The sequence below is a fragment of the Prionailurus viverrinus genome, chromosome A2 (genome assembly GCF_022837055.1).
Source record: "Prionailurus viverrinus isolate Anna chromosome A2, UM_Priviv_1.0, whole genome shotgun sequence".
Lineage (NCBI taxonomy): Eukaryota > Metazoa > Chordata > Mammalia > Carnivora > Felidae > Prionailurus > Prionailurus viverrinus.
This window is the reverse complement of record NC_062562.1, coordinates 168,266,549-168,284,566: the sequence shown is the minus strand read 5'-3', so window position 1 is coordinate 168,284,566 and position 18,018 is coordinate 168,266,549. Positions and strand designations below refer to the sequence as shown.

Genomic DNA, 18,018 nt, shown 5'->3' with positions numbered 1-18,018 from the left:
TGCTGCCAGAGCTCACGGACTCGCGGCACCGCCGCTCCTACCAGCTCAGGACGAGGGAGGACCGGCTGTGGGAGGACCCGGAGAGGTTTCCGACAGCCTGCGTCCGTTTGCTCCATTTTCAAGCAGCAGGGCAAGTGTAAAGCCTGCTTTACATATCCAGTGGGCACATCCAGGTGTTCGGGGCGGGCGGAGCCCAGGACAAACCGGGCACACACCCCTCAGCGGTGCACACCCCCGGTAGGGCACGGCGCCCGGTCCGTCCCATGTGGGGGTCTAGAGCCCGTGCGCAAGCCGCACAGAGTAGCCCACCGCGCGCACTCGCACGGTAACGCCAACCCACAGCCCTGAGCCTAGCTGCTACTTACCATTTTGAATCATGTAGTGCAAAATCTGTTCAATTATGGACACCACGTAGCTGGCGTCTCGTAAAACAGGCAAGTAAGTATTCTCAGACGAAAACACCTCAAGCATTCTCATTGGAAGTGCAACATTCAAACTGTCGTCATTACAGTTCTGCAATAACCTGTAAAAAAGAAAAAAGTCTTCACACGTGTACTGGATGGCGGATGTCACCCTGAGCCCCCTTCAATTATTCTCGCTCACTACAGTAAGGCCCGAACCACTCTGCTCTGCTAGCGCGTGTCTCTGAACAGAGGCAGGACTCAAAGGTAGACAGGAAAATAATCACACGTTCTGTCACTCGCATTTTTTTGCAGTGCTTATTATGGGCCAAACAGCATGGCGGCATTGGGTTCACGGAGAGGAAAAATGCACAATCGCAAAGGGAGAAACGGACGAAAAAAATCAACGATCGCAAGCATCGTGTAGGATTCTTACAATGCCTGGATCTCTCCCACTGCCTATCATCTTCAAAGACGCCTTCAAGACACGGCACACCTGTAGCAAGGAGCTGACTAGATGGGATTTACCTGCAGCAGAGGCTCATCAATCTCTTTATTTGAAATAAGCATGTAAGTCTCTCAGATCCATCCAACTGCTGGACAAACAGAGAGCTGTGTTTAATTAAGTTCTGATACATCCATATCTGAAACAGCAAAACATACGTATAGGTCACTCTCAATCCATAAAAGCTCACTGTTTACTGCATTGCATAACACTCCAAATTTCCTGAATTGCTAAGGAGATACTTAATCAAACATGATAAAAAGTAAATCTTCTAGGGGCGCCTGGGCAGCTCAGTCGGTTGAGCACCCGACTTCGGCTCAGGTCACGACCTCAAGGTTCGTGAGTGCGAGTCGCACGTCGGGCTCTGTGCTGACGGCTCAGAGCCTGGAGCCTGCTTCGGATTCTGTGTCTCCCTCTCTCGAAAAATGAATCAACAAACATTAACAAAAAGACTCATCTGAATCTGAAATAACAACAGTTCACTTGCAACAATCAGCAATCCACAGTGAAAAACAAATGAGAACTACAGTATTAATCATAATGTACATAAGGATATCAGTTTCTTCTTTTTACTTTTTGCCTCTGTCTCTCCAGCATCCTTTCCTTTTGGATATTCCCCTTCCCTAAGTCCATGAAATTTGGGTAGGAGAGGCAATCACAGGGCCCCACTATTCCCATGTAGGATGCCAGGCGACGGAGAAGGGAGAGATCCTTTCACAATGTCGACATTCGTCCAATCATCATGGTGTACCCTTTACCTATCCTACAACTTTACTTGTCAACTGTACCTCAGTAGAGTTGGGGGAAAAAAAAGTCAGGGATGTGGCCAGAGCTGCCCAGTCTCCTGGACACAACAACTGGTCAGTGAACTCCGCGGATGCTGAGTTCCATTTCTGTCTGACTTGCATCCCAGAGGCCTACCTACTATGGGCGTGGCTACCAGAAATGATTTCGAAAACGCAGGACTTAACAAGGAATCTCTTCTACTTTCTCTGCCGCATTTTTGTAAAACTGTTTTTTGTTCACTTCATGAGACCCATTAGAACGAGTTAAATTTTTTTTTTAATTTTTTTTTCAACGTTTATTTATTTTTGGGACAGAGAGAGACAGGGCATGAACGGGGGAGGGGCAGAGAGAGAGGGAGACACAGAATCGGAAACAGGCTCCAGGCTCTGAGCCATCAGCCCAGAGCCCGATGCGGGGCTCGAACTCACGGGCCGCGAGATCGTGACCTGAGCTGAAGTCAGGCGCTTAACCGACTGAGCCACCCAGGCGCCCAAAAGCATTTTTTTTTTTAATGTTCAGTTTTGAGAGAGAGAGAGAGAACATGCAAGTGGGGGAGGGACAGAAAGAGAGGGGGACAGAGGATCCGAAGCGGGCTCCGTGCTGACAGCAGATAGTCCGACACGCGGCTCGGACTCACGAACCGCGAGATCACGACCCGAGCTGAAGTCGGACGCTTCACCGACTGAGCCACCCAGGCAGGCGCCCCGCAAAAGCGTTTTATAAAACAAGAGTGTGTCCTAAGTTTTGGGAAAATCATTTCTGTGACCCATTCCAAGTATGAACTTGCCTACACACAAGCTTTCTTCACGAGGTGTCTGGAGCTAACCTGTCCGTCTTTTCTCAGGAACTAGATACAAGACTTTCTGCCAATCTGACATGCAGTTTATTCTCAATTATGTGCCCTCTATTAACAAATAAAAATAGCATGTACTGTAACTAAGCATTAGAAAAATCTAAAGGGCAATTATAGAAACTTCAAGACTAAGGTGCAAATATATTAATCAAGTAATTATGATTCAAGTTGCCTATGAAATAAGAAAGCCCAAAGCAGTAGTGACACTTAAACACTCTGGAGTGCGTTCGGATACTGTATCTTACAACCTTGACAAATGTACCAACGGCATCCGAAAGGCTGTACTATCGCTACTTTAAACACTTACTTTGCCTAACTTATTGTTATTATTTCCTAAACGCAGATGCGTCAACTTTTAAAAACACCTTATTCACCCTTTCTTGGGAAGTCAACTGAGGATATGAAGGGAGTAAACCAAGAAAGCAAAAAGATAATGGAATCAGGAAGGAGGATCCAAAACTGAAGCAAAGCGAGTGACTTTCCCAAGATAATGAGAGGCAAAGGATCCAAACTGGTGCAAAGGTTTCGGAAATCCAAGAATAGCTCCGGGGAAAACAAAGCATCAGACTATCTGACATCTTCAGTCACGGAAAATTACACTGAGAAGCATCATAGTCCTGTCAAAAGTGGAAGACGACTTTATCAAGAGACCCCAAGAAAATTAAACAAAAGTGAGGCAATTATTAACTCCAGAATAATTAAAGAAAATTAAAACCAAACACCAGATCCACAATAAAGTGTCCCTTTGTCCTCTGTATTTACATTTCCTCTGGGGATTTTCTAGTATGTATGGTTGGGGCGTGGAAGACTGACTTTTCATTGTGTACCTCGTTTAATATAATCTGAAATTTTTATTACAAGTAAACAAGAATTTCCGAGAATAAATACATATCTAACCGAACGAGTTGCACAGAAATCTCTTAATATGTCCTGAGAGACAACATAGTAACAAGTTACATTTTTTAAAAGTTTATTCATCTATGCATCCATAGGTATTTTTCAACACTGTTCCTCATCACTGATTACATCAGAAGCCTATAAAATTTCAAAGTACTACAATTATATTCTGAATTTGTTTTTTAGAAATTAACTTTATTTTGTTTTTTTAAATTTTTTTTAATTTAATTTTTTTTTAAAATTTACATCCAAATTAGCTAGCATATAGTGCAACAATGATTTCAGGAGTAGATTCCTTAATGCCCCTTCCCCATTTAGCCCATCCCCCCTCCCACAACCCCTCCAGTAGCCCTCTGAATGTTTTAAGAGCAAGGCCCTGTAGGTCACAGATTCATATTAAAGTATTTACAGGGGCACCTGGGTGGCTCAGTCCATTAAGTGTCTGGGACTCCTGATTTAGGTTCAGGTCATGATCTCACCATCTGTGAAGTCAAGCCTGGCGTCTGGCTCCACACTGACAGCATGGAGCCCGCTTAGGATTCTCTCTCCCTCTCTCTCTGCCCCTCCCCCCCCCCCCCCCCCCCAGTAAATACACTTTAAAATATTCACAGATAACATGCTGTGATACTTAGGTGAGCATCACCAGAGTGACTGAAGGCACAGGTACGTGGGGCTCTGGGTGAGAGAGGTGTTGCTGACTACCAACGTTGAGTAATGGGTACGTGGAGGATGGCTCACCAGATTATTCTACTTTTTCTTATATTTGACATTTTCCATAATAAAAAAATGAAAAAAACTACTGAAAATTTCTATCGCTCTCTAAGAGGTGAAACGCAACACCACAAAGATGACCTGTCGTGGCGGGCTGAGGGAAGTTCAGAAAGACGGATGCCTTTGCAGGGTTATCTGGCCCCATTAAAAAAAACACCGGAGAAGCCATAAATAGGGATAAGTGAGAACACAGTTAACACTCACCAAACGTTTTGAGTCTTCGTTCTGTTTGTAGAAAAACAGAAGCCGCCTCACCAAAAGGGTAAGGTTGGGACCGCTGGCGATGGAGAAAGTGCCACCGGACTGCGAGGCGCTGGCGTAGCGGTCAAAGGCGCTTCTCTGGATGGAGTGCTGGAGACGAGACAAACCACACACGGGCGTGACGGACGGGCGGGACGGGCGGGCGGCGCGGTCCACATGCGCCCCGGGGTCTGCACGGCGGGGGCGCAGTGAGGGGGCCGTGACGGGGCAGCTCTTGGGAAAAGGGGAGATGAAACCCAGCAAACCTGGATCGCAACACAAACCCTCCACTCCCCTAGAATGGTCTTCCGCCGCCTCCCTCCGCTTTCATCTTGAGCTGCAGCCCGCGTTTCAACTTTTACCATTTAAAAACCACCTCAAAACTCCCCTACCCGTAAATCTTTACGTAAATGTAAACGAATACGGCTAATTTCTGGGGGAAACGCTATTATCGACATTAACTGTCATGAAACAGGTGTACCGAAATCCCCACAGAACGATTCCACTTCTAAGACTCCGAGGCCCCATCTGAAACAAACTCTGGCAGGCCTTTCCAATTCTTTCTCAGCTTGAAAGCAAACTTACTTGCTGTTTCCGGTCTCGATAGCCTCGGATAAATGACTGTATGATTATTGCATTTTTCAACCTTCGCCTTTCCTCCTGCATGATGAAGGGAGGAAGGAACAATTGGTCGGAGTGAATTGACATTTAGCTAGTAAAGACTTAAAAAAAAACAACTACAGAATCTACATACCACAAAATTCAATCTTTCAAGCGTACCGCTTACCAGTCTTCAAGATCTTCAAGGTTCAACTACCACCACCATCTAATTTGAGAATACTTTCATCAGCCACTCCACACGCCCTGTTCCCATTAGCACTCGTCTCTCGTTCCCTCTCCCGGGTCCCCCCACATCCGCCGCAACCACTGACCGAGTTTCCGTCTGCACGGGATTGCCTATTCCGGACATTTCTTATCGTGGAGGCAGATAACGCGCGGCCTTTTGTGTCAGGCCTCGTTCACCCGGCCCGACGTTTTCAAGGCTGAGCCGTGTCGTGTCACGTGTCGGTTCTCCACTACTTTTTACGGCCAGTACGTACGGTATTTCCTTGTGCGGCCGTCCCACGGTTTACCATTTACCGCCCGATAGACACTCGGGCGGTTCCCACTCTGGGCTGCTGCGAACATCGCTGCCGCACACACTCAAAGTTTCGCGTGGACACGGTTACGTTTCTCTTGGGTGCACGCCCACGAGCAGGACTAGCACGTGAGGAGCTACCGGACTGTTTGCCAAAATGGCAACACCACCTTCCACTCCTCCCAGCACAGTGAGACTTCCGACAACGACCGCGGTTTTCAATACAGGAAGGAAAACGGACGACACAAACATCAATTTTAAAAGACACTTTCTCATTTCAAAGCGGAAACTCTAGTTTTGACTGACCTAAGACTGTCTTGAAAATTTTCAGTGACCTAGCAAAACAAATTTTTTTTTCACATCGTCATCGCAAGCAACGTAGCCACCACCGCTTGAAAGTCTACGATGCGCCAACCCCGAGATGCCTGACAACCTTAGATGAACGTCACTCCCGGTTTCATGATGCAGAGGCTGAAATTTCCATAAAGACACCGGTGCCGGAAGACCTAAGGGAGTCAGGATTCACACTCAGGCGTGACACTAAAAGTTGTGCCCATCTTACCACGTGACACTGTCTCATGCTATGCCACCTGGCAGGTGAGTGCCACCTGCCAGGCCTGAAAGGCACACACACACTCACCCAGAAGACCAATCAGGTCGCGCAAGCGTGCTTTCTGAGCTTCAAGTGGTTACGGCGAAGGAAGCCCTGAGCTTAAACCTAGTTTGGGACTCTATTCACTACTACGATGATTCTAAGAGCACCTAATTAAAGACCCATATACTGTCCCAGGAGTTTTCTAACTATTTTTATGCATTCGGTTGTTCACCGAGGAGGAAGTCTCGGTGACATCCCAGTGTCCTGGCTGGGACCGGGACCTAACGGCTGCATCTCAGCTGGACTGGAAACAGATGGATCCTGACAAGGACTGAAGACCAGCTGCAGATCAGCTCGACTCTGTATTATTTAAAGGCGACCCATCCCTCTCCCTACTGCCGGCCAAAATCAAATGCAATGCTTTCCAGAAAGAAGAGATCATCGTCGAGAGCCTGCAGATCTCTCTTCATTTTGGAATACAGAATGTCAGTATTCAACCAAAACAATCGGGCAAAAGACAAGAACTAAAAATCAAGAGGACAAACAACAAACCCACAGGTGATCCAAATACTGGAGCTTAAAAACTATCTTTAATAATCTACAGTTATATTCACGAAATTAAAAGACAATTAAAATGTTCATAAAATTAAAAGAATCAAAGAAAATTCTACAACTAAAATAAAAATCTGATCCACAGGTTAATGGATATTATGTGACAATCAGACACTGGTAAAGAGATAATCTGTAAATTAGAAGTTAGGTCAGAAGAAATACCCAAACCAAAGCCGAAATATTCAAAAGGATAAATATACAGAAGAGTACGGGATAAGGCGAAGGTCAAATACATAAGTAATCTGAGTCCAAGAAGAGGAGAGGAAGAATGGAGCTAAAACACTATTGGAAGAGATGAGAGCTGAGAGTTTTCCAGAAAAGATAAAAGACATTAACCAATAAATGGTCATTTTCAACTGTGAGCAATTTTACCACATTTGGTAACTTCTGGAGACATTTTTGGTTATCTCAACCAGAGGGAGGGAGTGTTGTGGCATCTAGTGGGTAGAACAGAGGCCCTGGAGGCTGCTACACACCTCTCGATGTACAGGATAAAGCCCCACAACAAAGAATTAATGAGTCCAAGATGTCAACAGTGCTGAGGGTGAGAAACCCCGCCTGAAAGTCTCCGTATTTGCTGCTTCCTGCACCAAGAAAGTTCTTCCTCCAGCTTTCCATAGGAGCTTCTTTTTCCTCCTTCAGGAATCCTGCTCAACTCTCTACCCAGCTCGGAGAGTCCTTCCCTGAATGCCCTACCCGACAGCAGGCCTTCCCAGTTATTATCACCTCACTCTACCTCACTCACAGCACTTAGCACCGTCTCAATAGCTTGGTGAATTTCTGTGTTCTATAACCACACAAGAACATTATCCGCCCTTTGGAAGCTTTTTTTTTTTTTTTTGGAGAGAGAGAAGAAAGTGTGCCAGTGCACGATGAGCGGGGGAGGGACAGAGAGAGGGAGAGAATCCCAAGCGCCCAGAACATGGTCTTATTTACTATCTGTGTCCCCTGTAGGCAGAGCAGTCCCTGGAATGTAACAAGCTCTCAATTAGTATTTCTTAAAGGAACAAATGAATTATTAGAAAACAAAATAAAAATCTAGAAAAATAGGCCTAAAATACCATAATTGCCGATTAATCAATAAAGCCACTGTCACCAGAAAGATGAAATGTAAAGTAAAGAATAAAACGGGCGCCTAGGTGGCTCAGCCAGTTAAGCGTCTGACTCTTGGTGTCATGAGGTCATGACCTCAGGGGTCGTGGGACCAGGCCCCGTGTCGGGTTCTGTGCTGACAGCGCGGAGGCTGCCTGGGATCATCCTCTCTCCCTCCCTCTGCCCCTCCTCCACACGTGCGCATGTGTGTGCACTCTCTCTCAAAATAAACAAACATATTTAAAAAGAGAAAGAATAAAACAACAAATGTCACAGCTCCTTTCATCTATTTGACTTCTTCACAAAGAGTTATGGTAACTGCCTTCACAGTGAGTTTGCTTCTTCTGCTTGGCAAAAGATGAGCGTTATATACTAAGTCTTTCTAGATCTCCTGGAAACCATATCACAAGCAAGCAACTGAACTTTATAAAAGCCTGCTTTCCCCCTGTATTCTGGAAACTGCCCTTGTAGTCCATCTTTTCCACAGCGGTTCCAGAATAAATTACTTATTATAAAATCCAAAAAATCCAGAAATGTTTCTAAAGTTTCACAGACGTAAAAATATGTATATATGCATATGCATACCATGCATATATATAACAGCAAAATCAACCCTTATTTAAATGCTATGGAAAAATGTTTATCTAAAGAGACTATTATAAAACTGTTTTTACCTCTCTCTTTCTTCTTTCTTCCTGAGTACGATGTAAAAGAGAAGCCTTTTCTTCCTAAACACAAAAAGAGAGAAGAGAAAGAAGGTTGTAATTTCAAATTCTAAAATGCTCTCATACAAAAATTATAGAATGTTTTGACCCAAAAGGGATTCTAAGCATCATACAAACATTCTGACTTAATGAGAAATCTGAGCACACGAGGTTATATGGTTCCCTCCTGCCAGATGACAGATCTAATTAAAGTTAGTATTTTAACTAACAGTAGTTTTCCAGGAATAAACTCTGATTTCTTTACACACACAAGAGACTTCAAGTGAAACCAGAAATATCTGAATAATGTCAATGCATTATATCAATGTCAATATCCTGGTTGTGATTATCACACTAGTTTTGCAAAATATAACTCCCAGGGGAAATCAGGCAATGCAAACAAGAGAGCTTTCTGTATTATTCCTAACAGCTGAACATGAATGTACAATTACCTCAATAAAAATTTTGATAAAACAATTTCTGTACTGTTACTGAATGTTAAAAAAAATCTTTTTTCATCATAAGAAAAACTAAATTTTGAACAAAATTACTCGGTATGTAGAAGGAACCAAAGCAATCAATGGGAAAGTTAAACATTCCTAATAAAATAAAAATACACAAAGACAACTCTCCTCTCCCCTGAAGTGTTCCAGTTTACAGTGAATGGGCATTTTATTTTTACAAATGTAATTCAAACTAAAACTAACAGTCCAAGACTTTATATATGAATCATTACAAAAATAAATAAATTTCTTAACAAAAACAAACACACCATCAAAATAGTGTCAGAAGGCAAGTAATTAAGCCAATTAAAATTTTTTTAAATGTTTTTATTTATTTTTGAGACAGAGAGAGACGGAGCATGAGCAGGGGAGGGGCAGAGAGAGAGGGAGACACAGAATCCGAAACAGGCTCCAGGCTCTGAGCTGTCAGCACAGAGCCCCCGACGCGGGGCTAGAACTCACAGACCGCGAGATCATGACCTGAGCTGAAGTCGGACGCTCAACTGACTGAGCCACCCAGGCGCCCCAGTAATTAAGCCAATTTAAAATTATACATTGAGAGGGGCACCTGGGTGGCCAAGTCGGTTGTGTCCGACTTCGGCTCCTGTCATGATCTCCTGGTTCAGGAGTTTGAGCCCCACCCCCCCCCACCCCCCACCCCCGCCCCCCGTCAGCTCTCTGCTGTCAGTGCAGAGCCCGCTTTGGATCTTCTGTCCCCCTCTCTCTACCCTTCCCCTGCCCGTGTGTGCACGTGCTCTCTCTCTCTCCCTCCCAAAAATAAACATTAAAAAAATTATACATTGATATGTGAATCAACAGTGTGCAGAATGAAAAATTTCTCACGACAAAATTGAAACCAAAGAAATAAATCCAGGGCACCTGGCTGGCTCAGTCAGTAGGCCATGCATGCGACTCTTGATCTTGGGGTCATGAATTCAAGCCCAACATAGGGAGTAGAGCTTACTCAAAAAAAGGGGGGGGGGGGACAGTGGTGCCTGGGTGGCTCAGTCGGTTAAGTGTCCGACTTCAGCTCAGGTCATGACTTTATGGTTCGTGGGTTTGAGCCCCGGGTCGGGCTCTGTGCGGACAGCTCAGAGACTGGAGCCTGCTTCAGATTCTGTGTCTCCCTCTCTCTCTCTGCCCCTACACCACTCATGCTCTGTCTCTATCTGAGTCTCTCAAAAATAAATAAACATTAAAGAAAGAAAAGAAATCCTCCATTTTCCACTATAGAAAATTTCATTTCTTGGGGTGCCTCAGTGGCTCAGTCGGTTAAGCATCCACTCTTGATCTCAGCTCAGGTCATGATCTCAGTTTGTGGGTTCAAGCCCTGCGTCAGGCTCTGTGCTGACAGTGCAGAACCTGCTTGGGATTCTCTCTCTCCCTCTCTCTGCCCCTCCCCTGCTCATGCACACGCGTGCACATATACTCTCTCTCAAAATAAACTTTAAAAAAATTTTTTAAAAAGAAAATTTCATTTCTTGAATTTCAAATAAAAAGCCTTTATCTACCACATGTTCAAAGTCAGAAAAATATTTTGTTTTAAATTTTAATTAAAAGGCGTAGGGAGAATAGAAACTCTATGTAGTAAAAAGTGCAAAGTTATGATGCTCAGAATTATGGACAGCTTCTAGAGAATAATATAGACCAATTTCTAGCCATTATCCCTGTGTCCATAATTTCTTTTCCTTCTATCTCCATTTGTCCAGATTTAATATATGTTCATTATTTGGTTATAGCTAAAGAGCTGAGATTTCTTAAAATGGTATGCCCTGGTACAACTATGAAAAAACATATTTCATGTCTGAAATCAAACAAGCCAAAATGGTCCACGCTGGCGAAACAGGAACCAGATTTACTTGCCCACACAAAGGAGCTCATCATCCTCACTAACCCCAAAGCCCGGTACCGCGGGCTCCAGGACCTCACGGTTCCCTCCACCTTGCTGCTCTCATTTACTTCCACATCCGGCGTGCGTATGTATCCAACAAACGCTTACGAGATGACTGATGAGCACTTCCTTTAAGTAGAACAAAGCAGTCTAAAAGACGCAGTGAACACACCAGCTGAAAAGCACTTCTGGGTTCCAGCAACACGGTACCGAGGCATCGACAGCTTCGAAATCAAAACAGGTGCTAGCTATCAAAACACACAACTAGATTCTAACTCAATACTAGAATTTCTTACAAATTCTATTTAAGTCTGAAGCTTATGATGTGGGAGGCGCCACACAAGCACAAGAGACAGTGCTGGCCGTGTTGACGGTTGAGTATTCTTAACTTCACATGGCCTGTAAGTCAAATTCCCTGGACACGGGACATCGTATAAACATGAAGGTCACTCCTCCTACCTGTGCTCAGGGGCCATACAGTCTCCTACTCAAAAGACAATTCATTTAAAAAGAATAAAGGAAGTGGGGCGCCTGGGTGGCGCAGTCGGTTGAGCGTCCGACCTCAGCCAGGTCGCGATCTCGCGGTCCGGGAGTTCGAGCCCCGCGTCGGGCTCTGGGCTGATGGCTCGGAGCCTGGAGCCTGTTTCCGATTCTGTGTCTCCCTCTCTCTCTGCCCCTCCCCCGTTCATGCTCTGTCTCTCTCTGTCCCCAAAATAAATTTAAAACGTTGAAAAAAAAAAATTAAAAAAAAAAAAAAAAGAATAAAGGAAGTATAGCAAGCAATCCAAAATACTGGATATACAGACACACACCAAAGCCTGATATGTAACTTCAACAATAAAATTGTACTTTGGAAACCGAAAAGGCCTTTCAGAGAATACTCATGCTCCTGAAACATCCTGCAGGAAAAAGAAAAGGGGCTACAGGGAGGGGTCAGCCAAACTCGCACATCAAGTCAGGCACCCCACAAAGTCGACTCTAAGAACAGCACTGGCTGCCACCAGCACTGATTTGTCTACACCCAAGCACCGTGCCCTACACAGGAGGGACGAGGGGAGGACACGGGCGCAACACGCAGCGGCCAACACGGACGGAGGGCTTCCCTCGTCGCAGTGTGAAAGTGGAAGGTCCAGGACCTGAACACGGGTGGGCTAGAACTTACTAACCCACTAAGCAGTAGACCATTTACTTCAAAAAAGAACATTATTATTTTACACTTTGAGAAATCAAAAAAATTCTTTGTCTTCATAAGACATAAGTAATTTGGAAGATATACCAGAAAGGAGGCTGATGGGGAGAAGGAGGCCACAGAAAAAAGTCCTAATCACCAAAATCTGACAGAGTTCAGAAGTTCAGAGTTCAGAGCACAGGATACAGAATGTCTAGAAAAGGTGAACTAAGTAATCAGAGCAGGACACAGAGGCTGCCGTAAAAAGCCAGCCCAGCACAAAGGAAAGGGCGACAGACCACACAATCGATGTCTATAAATTACGTAGATCATCCCTATGCGGCCCCTGAACGGTAACCAACTTCCAGATCAGGGCCAGAGCCGCTCGGCGTGGTCCCCATTCAAAAGACATTCAAATGAGGCACAGGAGGAATATCTATTCACTCAGCAGGTACTCAGCGAATCGTGTATCATGCTAGGCCCTAGATATTTTCAAAGTAAGCACGGCACCTGCTCCCCAGGAGCTCACAGTGCGGCGGGAGGACAAAGAAGCCTGCTTACTGAGGACGCGCTGTGTGCCAGACGCCGTTACTCAGCAGTGACCCTGAACAAGGCGGACGGTCCACCCCCGTGCACCGAGGTACAAACAGGGTCCAAGCGCGGGGAAAGAGGGGTGCTCTGCCTCAGCCACTGAGGGACCGCTAAGAAACGGCAAATCTGAGAGGCAACCTAGAAGGAGGTGTTGAGCAGGACGACGAGATGGGAAACCGTGCGGGCGGAGGGACAGCGCACGAGACAGCTGAGCCGGGATGAACCGCACTCAGCGATGACCGTGGGAGAGTCCGCTCCGGGCCGAGGATGGGCCCGAGGGCTCCAGCTCTGGCTGCGGAGCCCACACCACGGCGGCAGGGATGGGAGGGAGGCGATGACACCCTCGCAATTCAGGGCCACGGAGACGGGGGTGCGCCTCGTGAGTTAGCAGGTAACAAAAGCAACGGTTCAGCCGAGACCCGTGACTCCTTCTGGATCACGTCACATCAGGCTGCCAGCCCTTTAAAGCCAACAAAAAACTGCAACCTATTCTCAATCGTTTCCTAAAAGATCACTGAAGGTCAAATGTAAGAATCATCTCTTCTCGGGGCGCCTGGGCGGCTCAGTCGGTTAAGCGTCCGACTTTGGCTCAGGTCATGATCCCACGGTTTGTGAGTTCGAGCCCCACGTCGGGCGGTGTGCTGACAGCTTGGAGCCTGAACCTGCTTCAGATTGTGTCTCCCTCTCTCTCTGCCCCTCCCTGGCTCGCACTGTCTCTCAGAAATAAATAAACACTAAAAAAGAAAAAGCAAGCAAGCATCTCTTCTCAATGCTCATTTAAATTAACCAAATTTATGTAAAACGTTACTACACTGCCCTTATTTTCTATTTCGTGTTAGTCATCCTATCAGAGAACCTAGTCTGACAACCACCAATGTCACCTGAGGGATCAAGTTCAAACACAGCCTTAGCATGGGGGTATCATGGCTAAAACACTTCTTCTCCCGGCTCCTCATGGGCCATCTCCTGGTGCTGCCTCAAGCGCATCTCTCCCACGATCCCTAGGCCTCAAGCCCTGCTCCCTTCTGCCCAGGGCGGCCCCACTTCCCTCCTGGCCCCAGCACGCACCCAAGCCGCGCTCGTCTCGGGCGAGACTCCGCTTAAACGTCCTCTCGCCCACGAAGCTCCCCCTCGGAGGCCACCGTCATTCCCGTTCCTCCACACCATCCGCCGGGAGCTCGCCGAGGCGACGACGGCCTCGGTGCAGAAGACGCTCGTGGAAGGGCACGGAGCACGAGACTATCTGCGCTAGTCAAAACCACGGAGGCAACGTGGGTGTCACCCACAAGGACGCGGCCTCCGCCATGGGCAGATCACCGTTCAACACGCCGTGCCACGGAGCGCTAGCCACTGAGCGCTGGCGTGGGCACAGTTGGTCTGGGGAGGAGTGCACTGTCAGCCCTCCAGCAGAAGATCAGAGAGTAAAACTTGAACTCCATCAGTTCCAGCCGCAAGTAAGGAATGATCCGAGCACAGGGAGGTACCCGTTGGGCCCCAGTCTGGGAACGAGCAGGCGCAGACTGCGCGGCAGGAGAGGAAGCAGCCCTGCGGGGCCCACAGCCACACAGGCGGAGAGCCCACGGCCGCGCCCCTGCGGACCAAGCTCTAACCACACAAGCCTGACAATGTGAAATATTTAGCAGGGTCTATATTTACAGGGTTTTATCACTTACAGATAAAACAAAGTGTCTATTTAAAGAGAAAAATGTTTTTTATCTTAATGCACCTGCAGAGAGGAAAGAGTAAAGGTAACTTTAATTGTATGTTTCTCCTTCAATAAATTATAAATTCCTTCAGAACAAGGCCTGTGTCTTGGTGTTTATAATCCCGATATTTAGCACTATGCCAAATTGAATGAATGAAGGGTTCAATTTAGAAAGAATAAAGGTACAACGGGGAAATCTGAAACTGGAAAGATTTTAAAGTTGACTAGAATGTAAAATCACTTATCTATTGAGGCGGGTATTAGAAAGGCCCTGATCTGTCTACCAACATTTAGTGCCACCAAAATCGGAATAGTGGCCAAACAAATCCTAAATCCAACCAATAATTCCAATATTCTAAACTCCCTCAGGAGGTCAACAAATAATTCCAAAATGTTGTAAGTATTATAAATCTCATCAACATTCCTTACTTAATCAATCACTCTTACAAATGTTGGTGAGCCCAACTCCATCTGGAAAGTATGACTGCTCAGGTGGACGGGCCAGCTCCTCTGACCGCCAGGCTGCCCTTCTGGACACGCTAAACCCGCCCGTAGAGACAAGTGTCTGAACACGTCCCCACAGCAAACCCTGACTGAGCCCACAGAGTAACCCACACCACGGTGAGTCCACGGTCAGTTATGGCACAAAGCGGGGGTGGAGGCGGGCGGGGGAGGCGGCAAAGGTGGGGAGTAACAGCCACACATGCCACATCGTCCGCAGTACCCAGGCACAGAGGCTGGAAGGTGGAGGACGGCACAGGGAGGATCACGTCTGGACGCACCTGGACAGAGGGAAGAGTGAAGAAAGGTGACTCCCGGCACGGAGGCCCCTCCCCCTCCAGCAAGACCACCACCTACACCAGCGTCTCAGGGACACTCCTCTGCCACTGTCACACGCTTTAGCACAGCTACGCCATCCGCATCGTTATTCACTTAGTATTATTCTTTAAACTTTTAAAACTTTGAACTTTGGACTAATTTTAGACAAAGTTGCAGAAATGATATAGTGAGTTCCCTAATCCCCTCGGTCTCTTACCCTAGTCCCCCTTCATAACCAGACTGCAATTAGCAAGAACAGGAAATTAACATGGGGCCAGTATCACTAAGCGAACCACAAATTTCATTAGATATTCACCAATTTTTATACTGAAGATCTCTGCCTGTTCTAGGATCCCATCCAGGGTCCACACTGCAGTTAATTCCCATTTTTTCCCTACTCCCTACCGATCTCTAACAGTTCCTCCACCTTTACCTTTTACATCTTGGACTCTCCTCCTCAATCTGAGCTTTTCCAATATTCTCGTACAATTAGAGAGAGGTTATGCAATGATGATGGCCTTAGACGTTACTGCATACGGTAAAATACATCAGCCATGCCTCCATACTTACATAATCAAATAAATATATAAACAAGACAGAAGAAAAATCTCTTCTCACAGAATGCAGTTAATAAAAGTAGGAGAGAGGAAAGGTATCACCAAACACCACAGTAGTAAACACTGCAGACAAGAGCTACCGAGGCATGCTGAAATTACTGGGCAGAAGTTTGAGGAAAAAAACAGGATTTGCCTGATCTCAAAGTACCTCCTCAAGCACTTTATCAACTACTACGGGACAGACAGCAAACGTGGAGAACCCCGCAGACGCCACCCAGGTGACCGGGCCCACCAGCGCGAAGGCACGAGGCCATCACGAGCCCTACGGTACTGCTGTCTTGAGCTCCAGTTCCTCCTAAAACTCAACACCATAAAACAAAACTGCATTCTTACATTTCAAATCAGCTAAATTAAAAAGGAAACACTGGATTACAATTATCAGAAACTAAGTTCCTGGGGCGCCTGGGTGGCTCAGTCGGTTGAGCGTCCGACTTTGGCTCAGATCATCTCACGGTTCGTGGGTTCGAGCCCCACATCGGGCTCTGCGCTGACAGCTCGGAGCCTGGAACTGCTTCGGATTCTGGGTCTCCCTGTCTCTCTGCCCCTCCCCTGCTTGTACTCTGTCTCTCTTTCTCTCTCTCAAAAATAAATAAACATCAAAAAAAATTTTTAAATAAACAAAAGATAAAAATTAAAAAAAAAGAAACTAAGTTCCTCGAAGCAAAAGAACAGTTTATCATTCCAATAAAGGAGTGTGAGGTGCTATGTAAAGCTTCAGAGGAAGATAAGTCTATAATTTTATTTTTTAATTTTGATATCGAACACCGCAGAGAACACAAACTCACATGTCCATCATTAGATCAGGCAAATGTTATTTATTCCCCTTCTCTGACAGAATTGGATTCTGAAAATGAATTCCTAACCAGAACACCAGGTGTGGCTCTATGGTTCAACAAACTTCAGTTTCTTTTTTTTTTTTTTTTTTTTTTAATTTTTTTTTTTTTCAACATTTACTTATTTTTTGGGACAGAGAGAGACAAAGCATGAACGGGGGAGGGGCAGAGAGAGAGGGAGAACAGAATTGGAAGCAGGTTCCAGGCTCTGAGCCATCAGCCCAGAGCCCGACGCGGGGCTCGAACTCACGGACCGCGAGATCGTGACCTGGCTGAAGTCGGACGCTTAACCGACTGCGCCACCCAGGCGCCCCAACAAACTTCAGTTTCAAGAAAGCGTCCAGGGCCCGACCTTCTGAATGCGCCCTTTTACTTGGTACTAGTCTCGGGGCGATTTTAGAAAAGGGATGGGGCTTGTGCCCACCCACTCACCCCGCCCAGGGACACCTTCACTCAACTCTGTACGCGTGGTATTCGAAGTACTTTCTTCAAGTTGTTCCCAATTCTTTCCCCCACAGTCAAGATGTACTTCCCGTGGCTCAAGGTAAAAGGTTTACATCACAAAGATCTGACGCTCCTCTTGAAGTGACGGACAAGAGGAGACCTTTCTGCTCTCAGGATGGAGAGAAGAGGGTGCTGGTCATGACTGCCCCCATCTTCACAAAGCTAGAGGACTAAATCCCCTACGCAGGAGTGACGAACGGACGCTCTGTTAGGTACTCCTCTCAAACACGGGCAAGGGACAAGACCGCCCTTCGGCTGGGAGAGGCTCTAGCTTCTGCTGCGGGACCTCGCTGGACCAAAGCCCCTACTGGACCCCCACGGCGTCTGGCCGAGCTCTGCTCTTCCACAACACCACACATCACGTCTATGTTCCTGTCTGTCACAAAGTCATCAGTGGGTTTTAAAAGGTTAAGAGGATTAAAAGAGGAGCTAGACAAAACTTAGACTTGTTTACTTATTCAGCTCGTGTTCATCTCAAAGCATCAGTGAGCGCCTCAGTGTGTACAGACCAGCTCTGTCTTCCCTGGAGACTGAAAACTGGCCACACTTGTCTCTAAGTGATCCGCGAACTGACTCACTGGACAGTGAGGTTATTGGCTTTGTTACTAAAGTCACTTTTCATCATACCTTTGGCCAATCAGCAGCTCTAGCCTTTGTAATTAAATACAATACCCCAGATGAAGCGTTCTCAACTTTTCACTAATTTAATTCACCGTCCCATTCTACACTTACTTTCAGGCTGTTCAGAAATCTTTCCTGTTTGTTCCCCCAAAGTTTAACGGTTTAGGGGTGG

The 18,018-nt window shown here is 46.3% G+C and overlaps 1 protein-coding gene and 1 non-coding gene across 2 annotated transcripts in view; one reads left to right on the top strand and one right to left on the bottom strand.

Moving 5' to 3' along the window:
* UBE3C (ubiquitin protein ligase E3C) overlaps positions 1–18,018 on the bottom strand; it is a 121,380-nt gene that overhangs the window by 85,032 nt on the left and 18,330 nt on the right. Inside the window, exons 2-6 of the mRNA XM_047837610.1 lie at positions 8,565–8,618; positions 5,039–5,113; positions 4,418–4,564; positions 930–1,045; positions 366–523 (exon numbers count right to left, since the gene is read on the bottom strand). Of these exons, the coding sequence (XP_047693566.1) occupies positions 366–523; positions 930–1,045; positions 4,418–4,564; positions 5,039–5,113; positions 8,565–8,618 (550 nt within the window). The remainder of the gene's footprint in view (positions 1–365; positions 524–929; positions 1,046–4,417; positions 4,565–5,038; positions 5,114–8,564; positions 8,619–18,018) is intronic.
* TRNAQ-UUG (transfer RNA glutamine (anticodon UUG)) lies at positions 16,289–16,370 on the top strand. Its single transcript has one exon. It is a non-coding gene; the product is annotated as a tRNA-Gln (tRNA).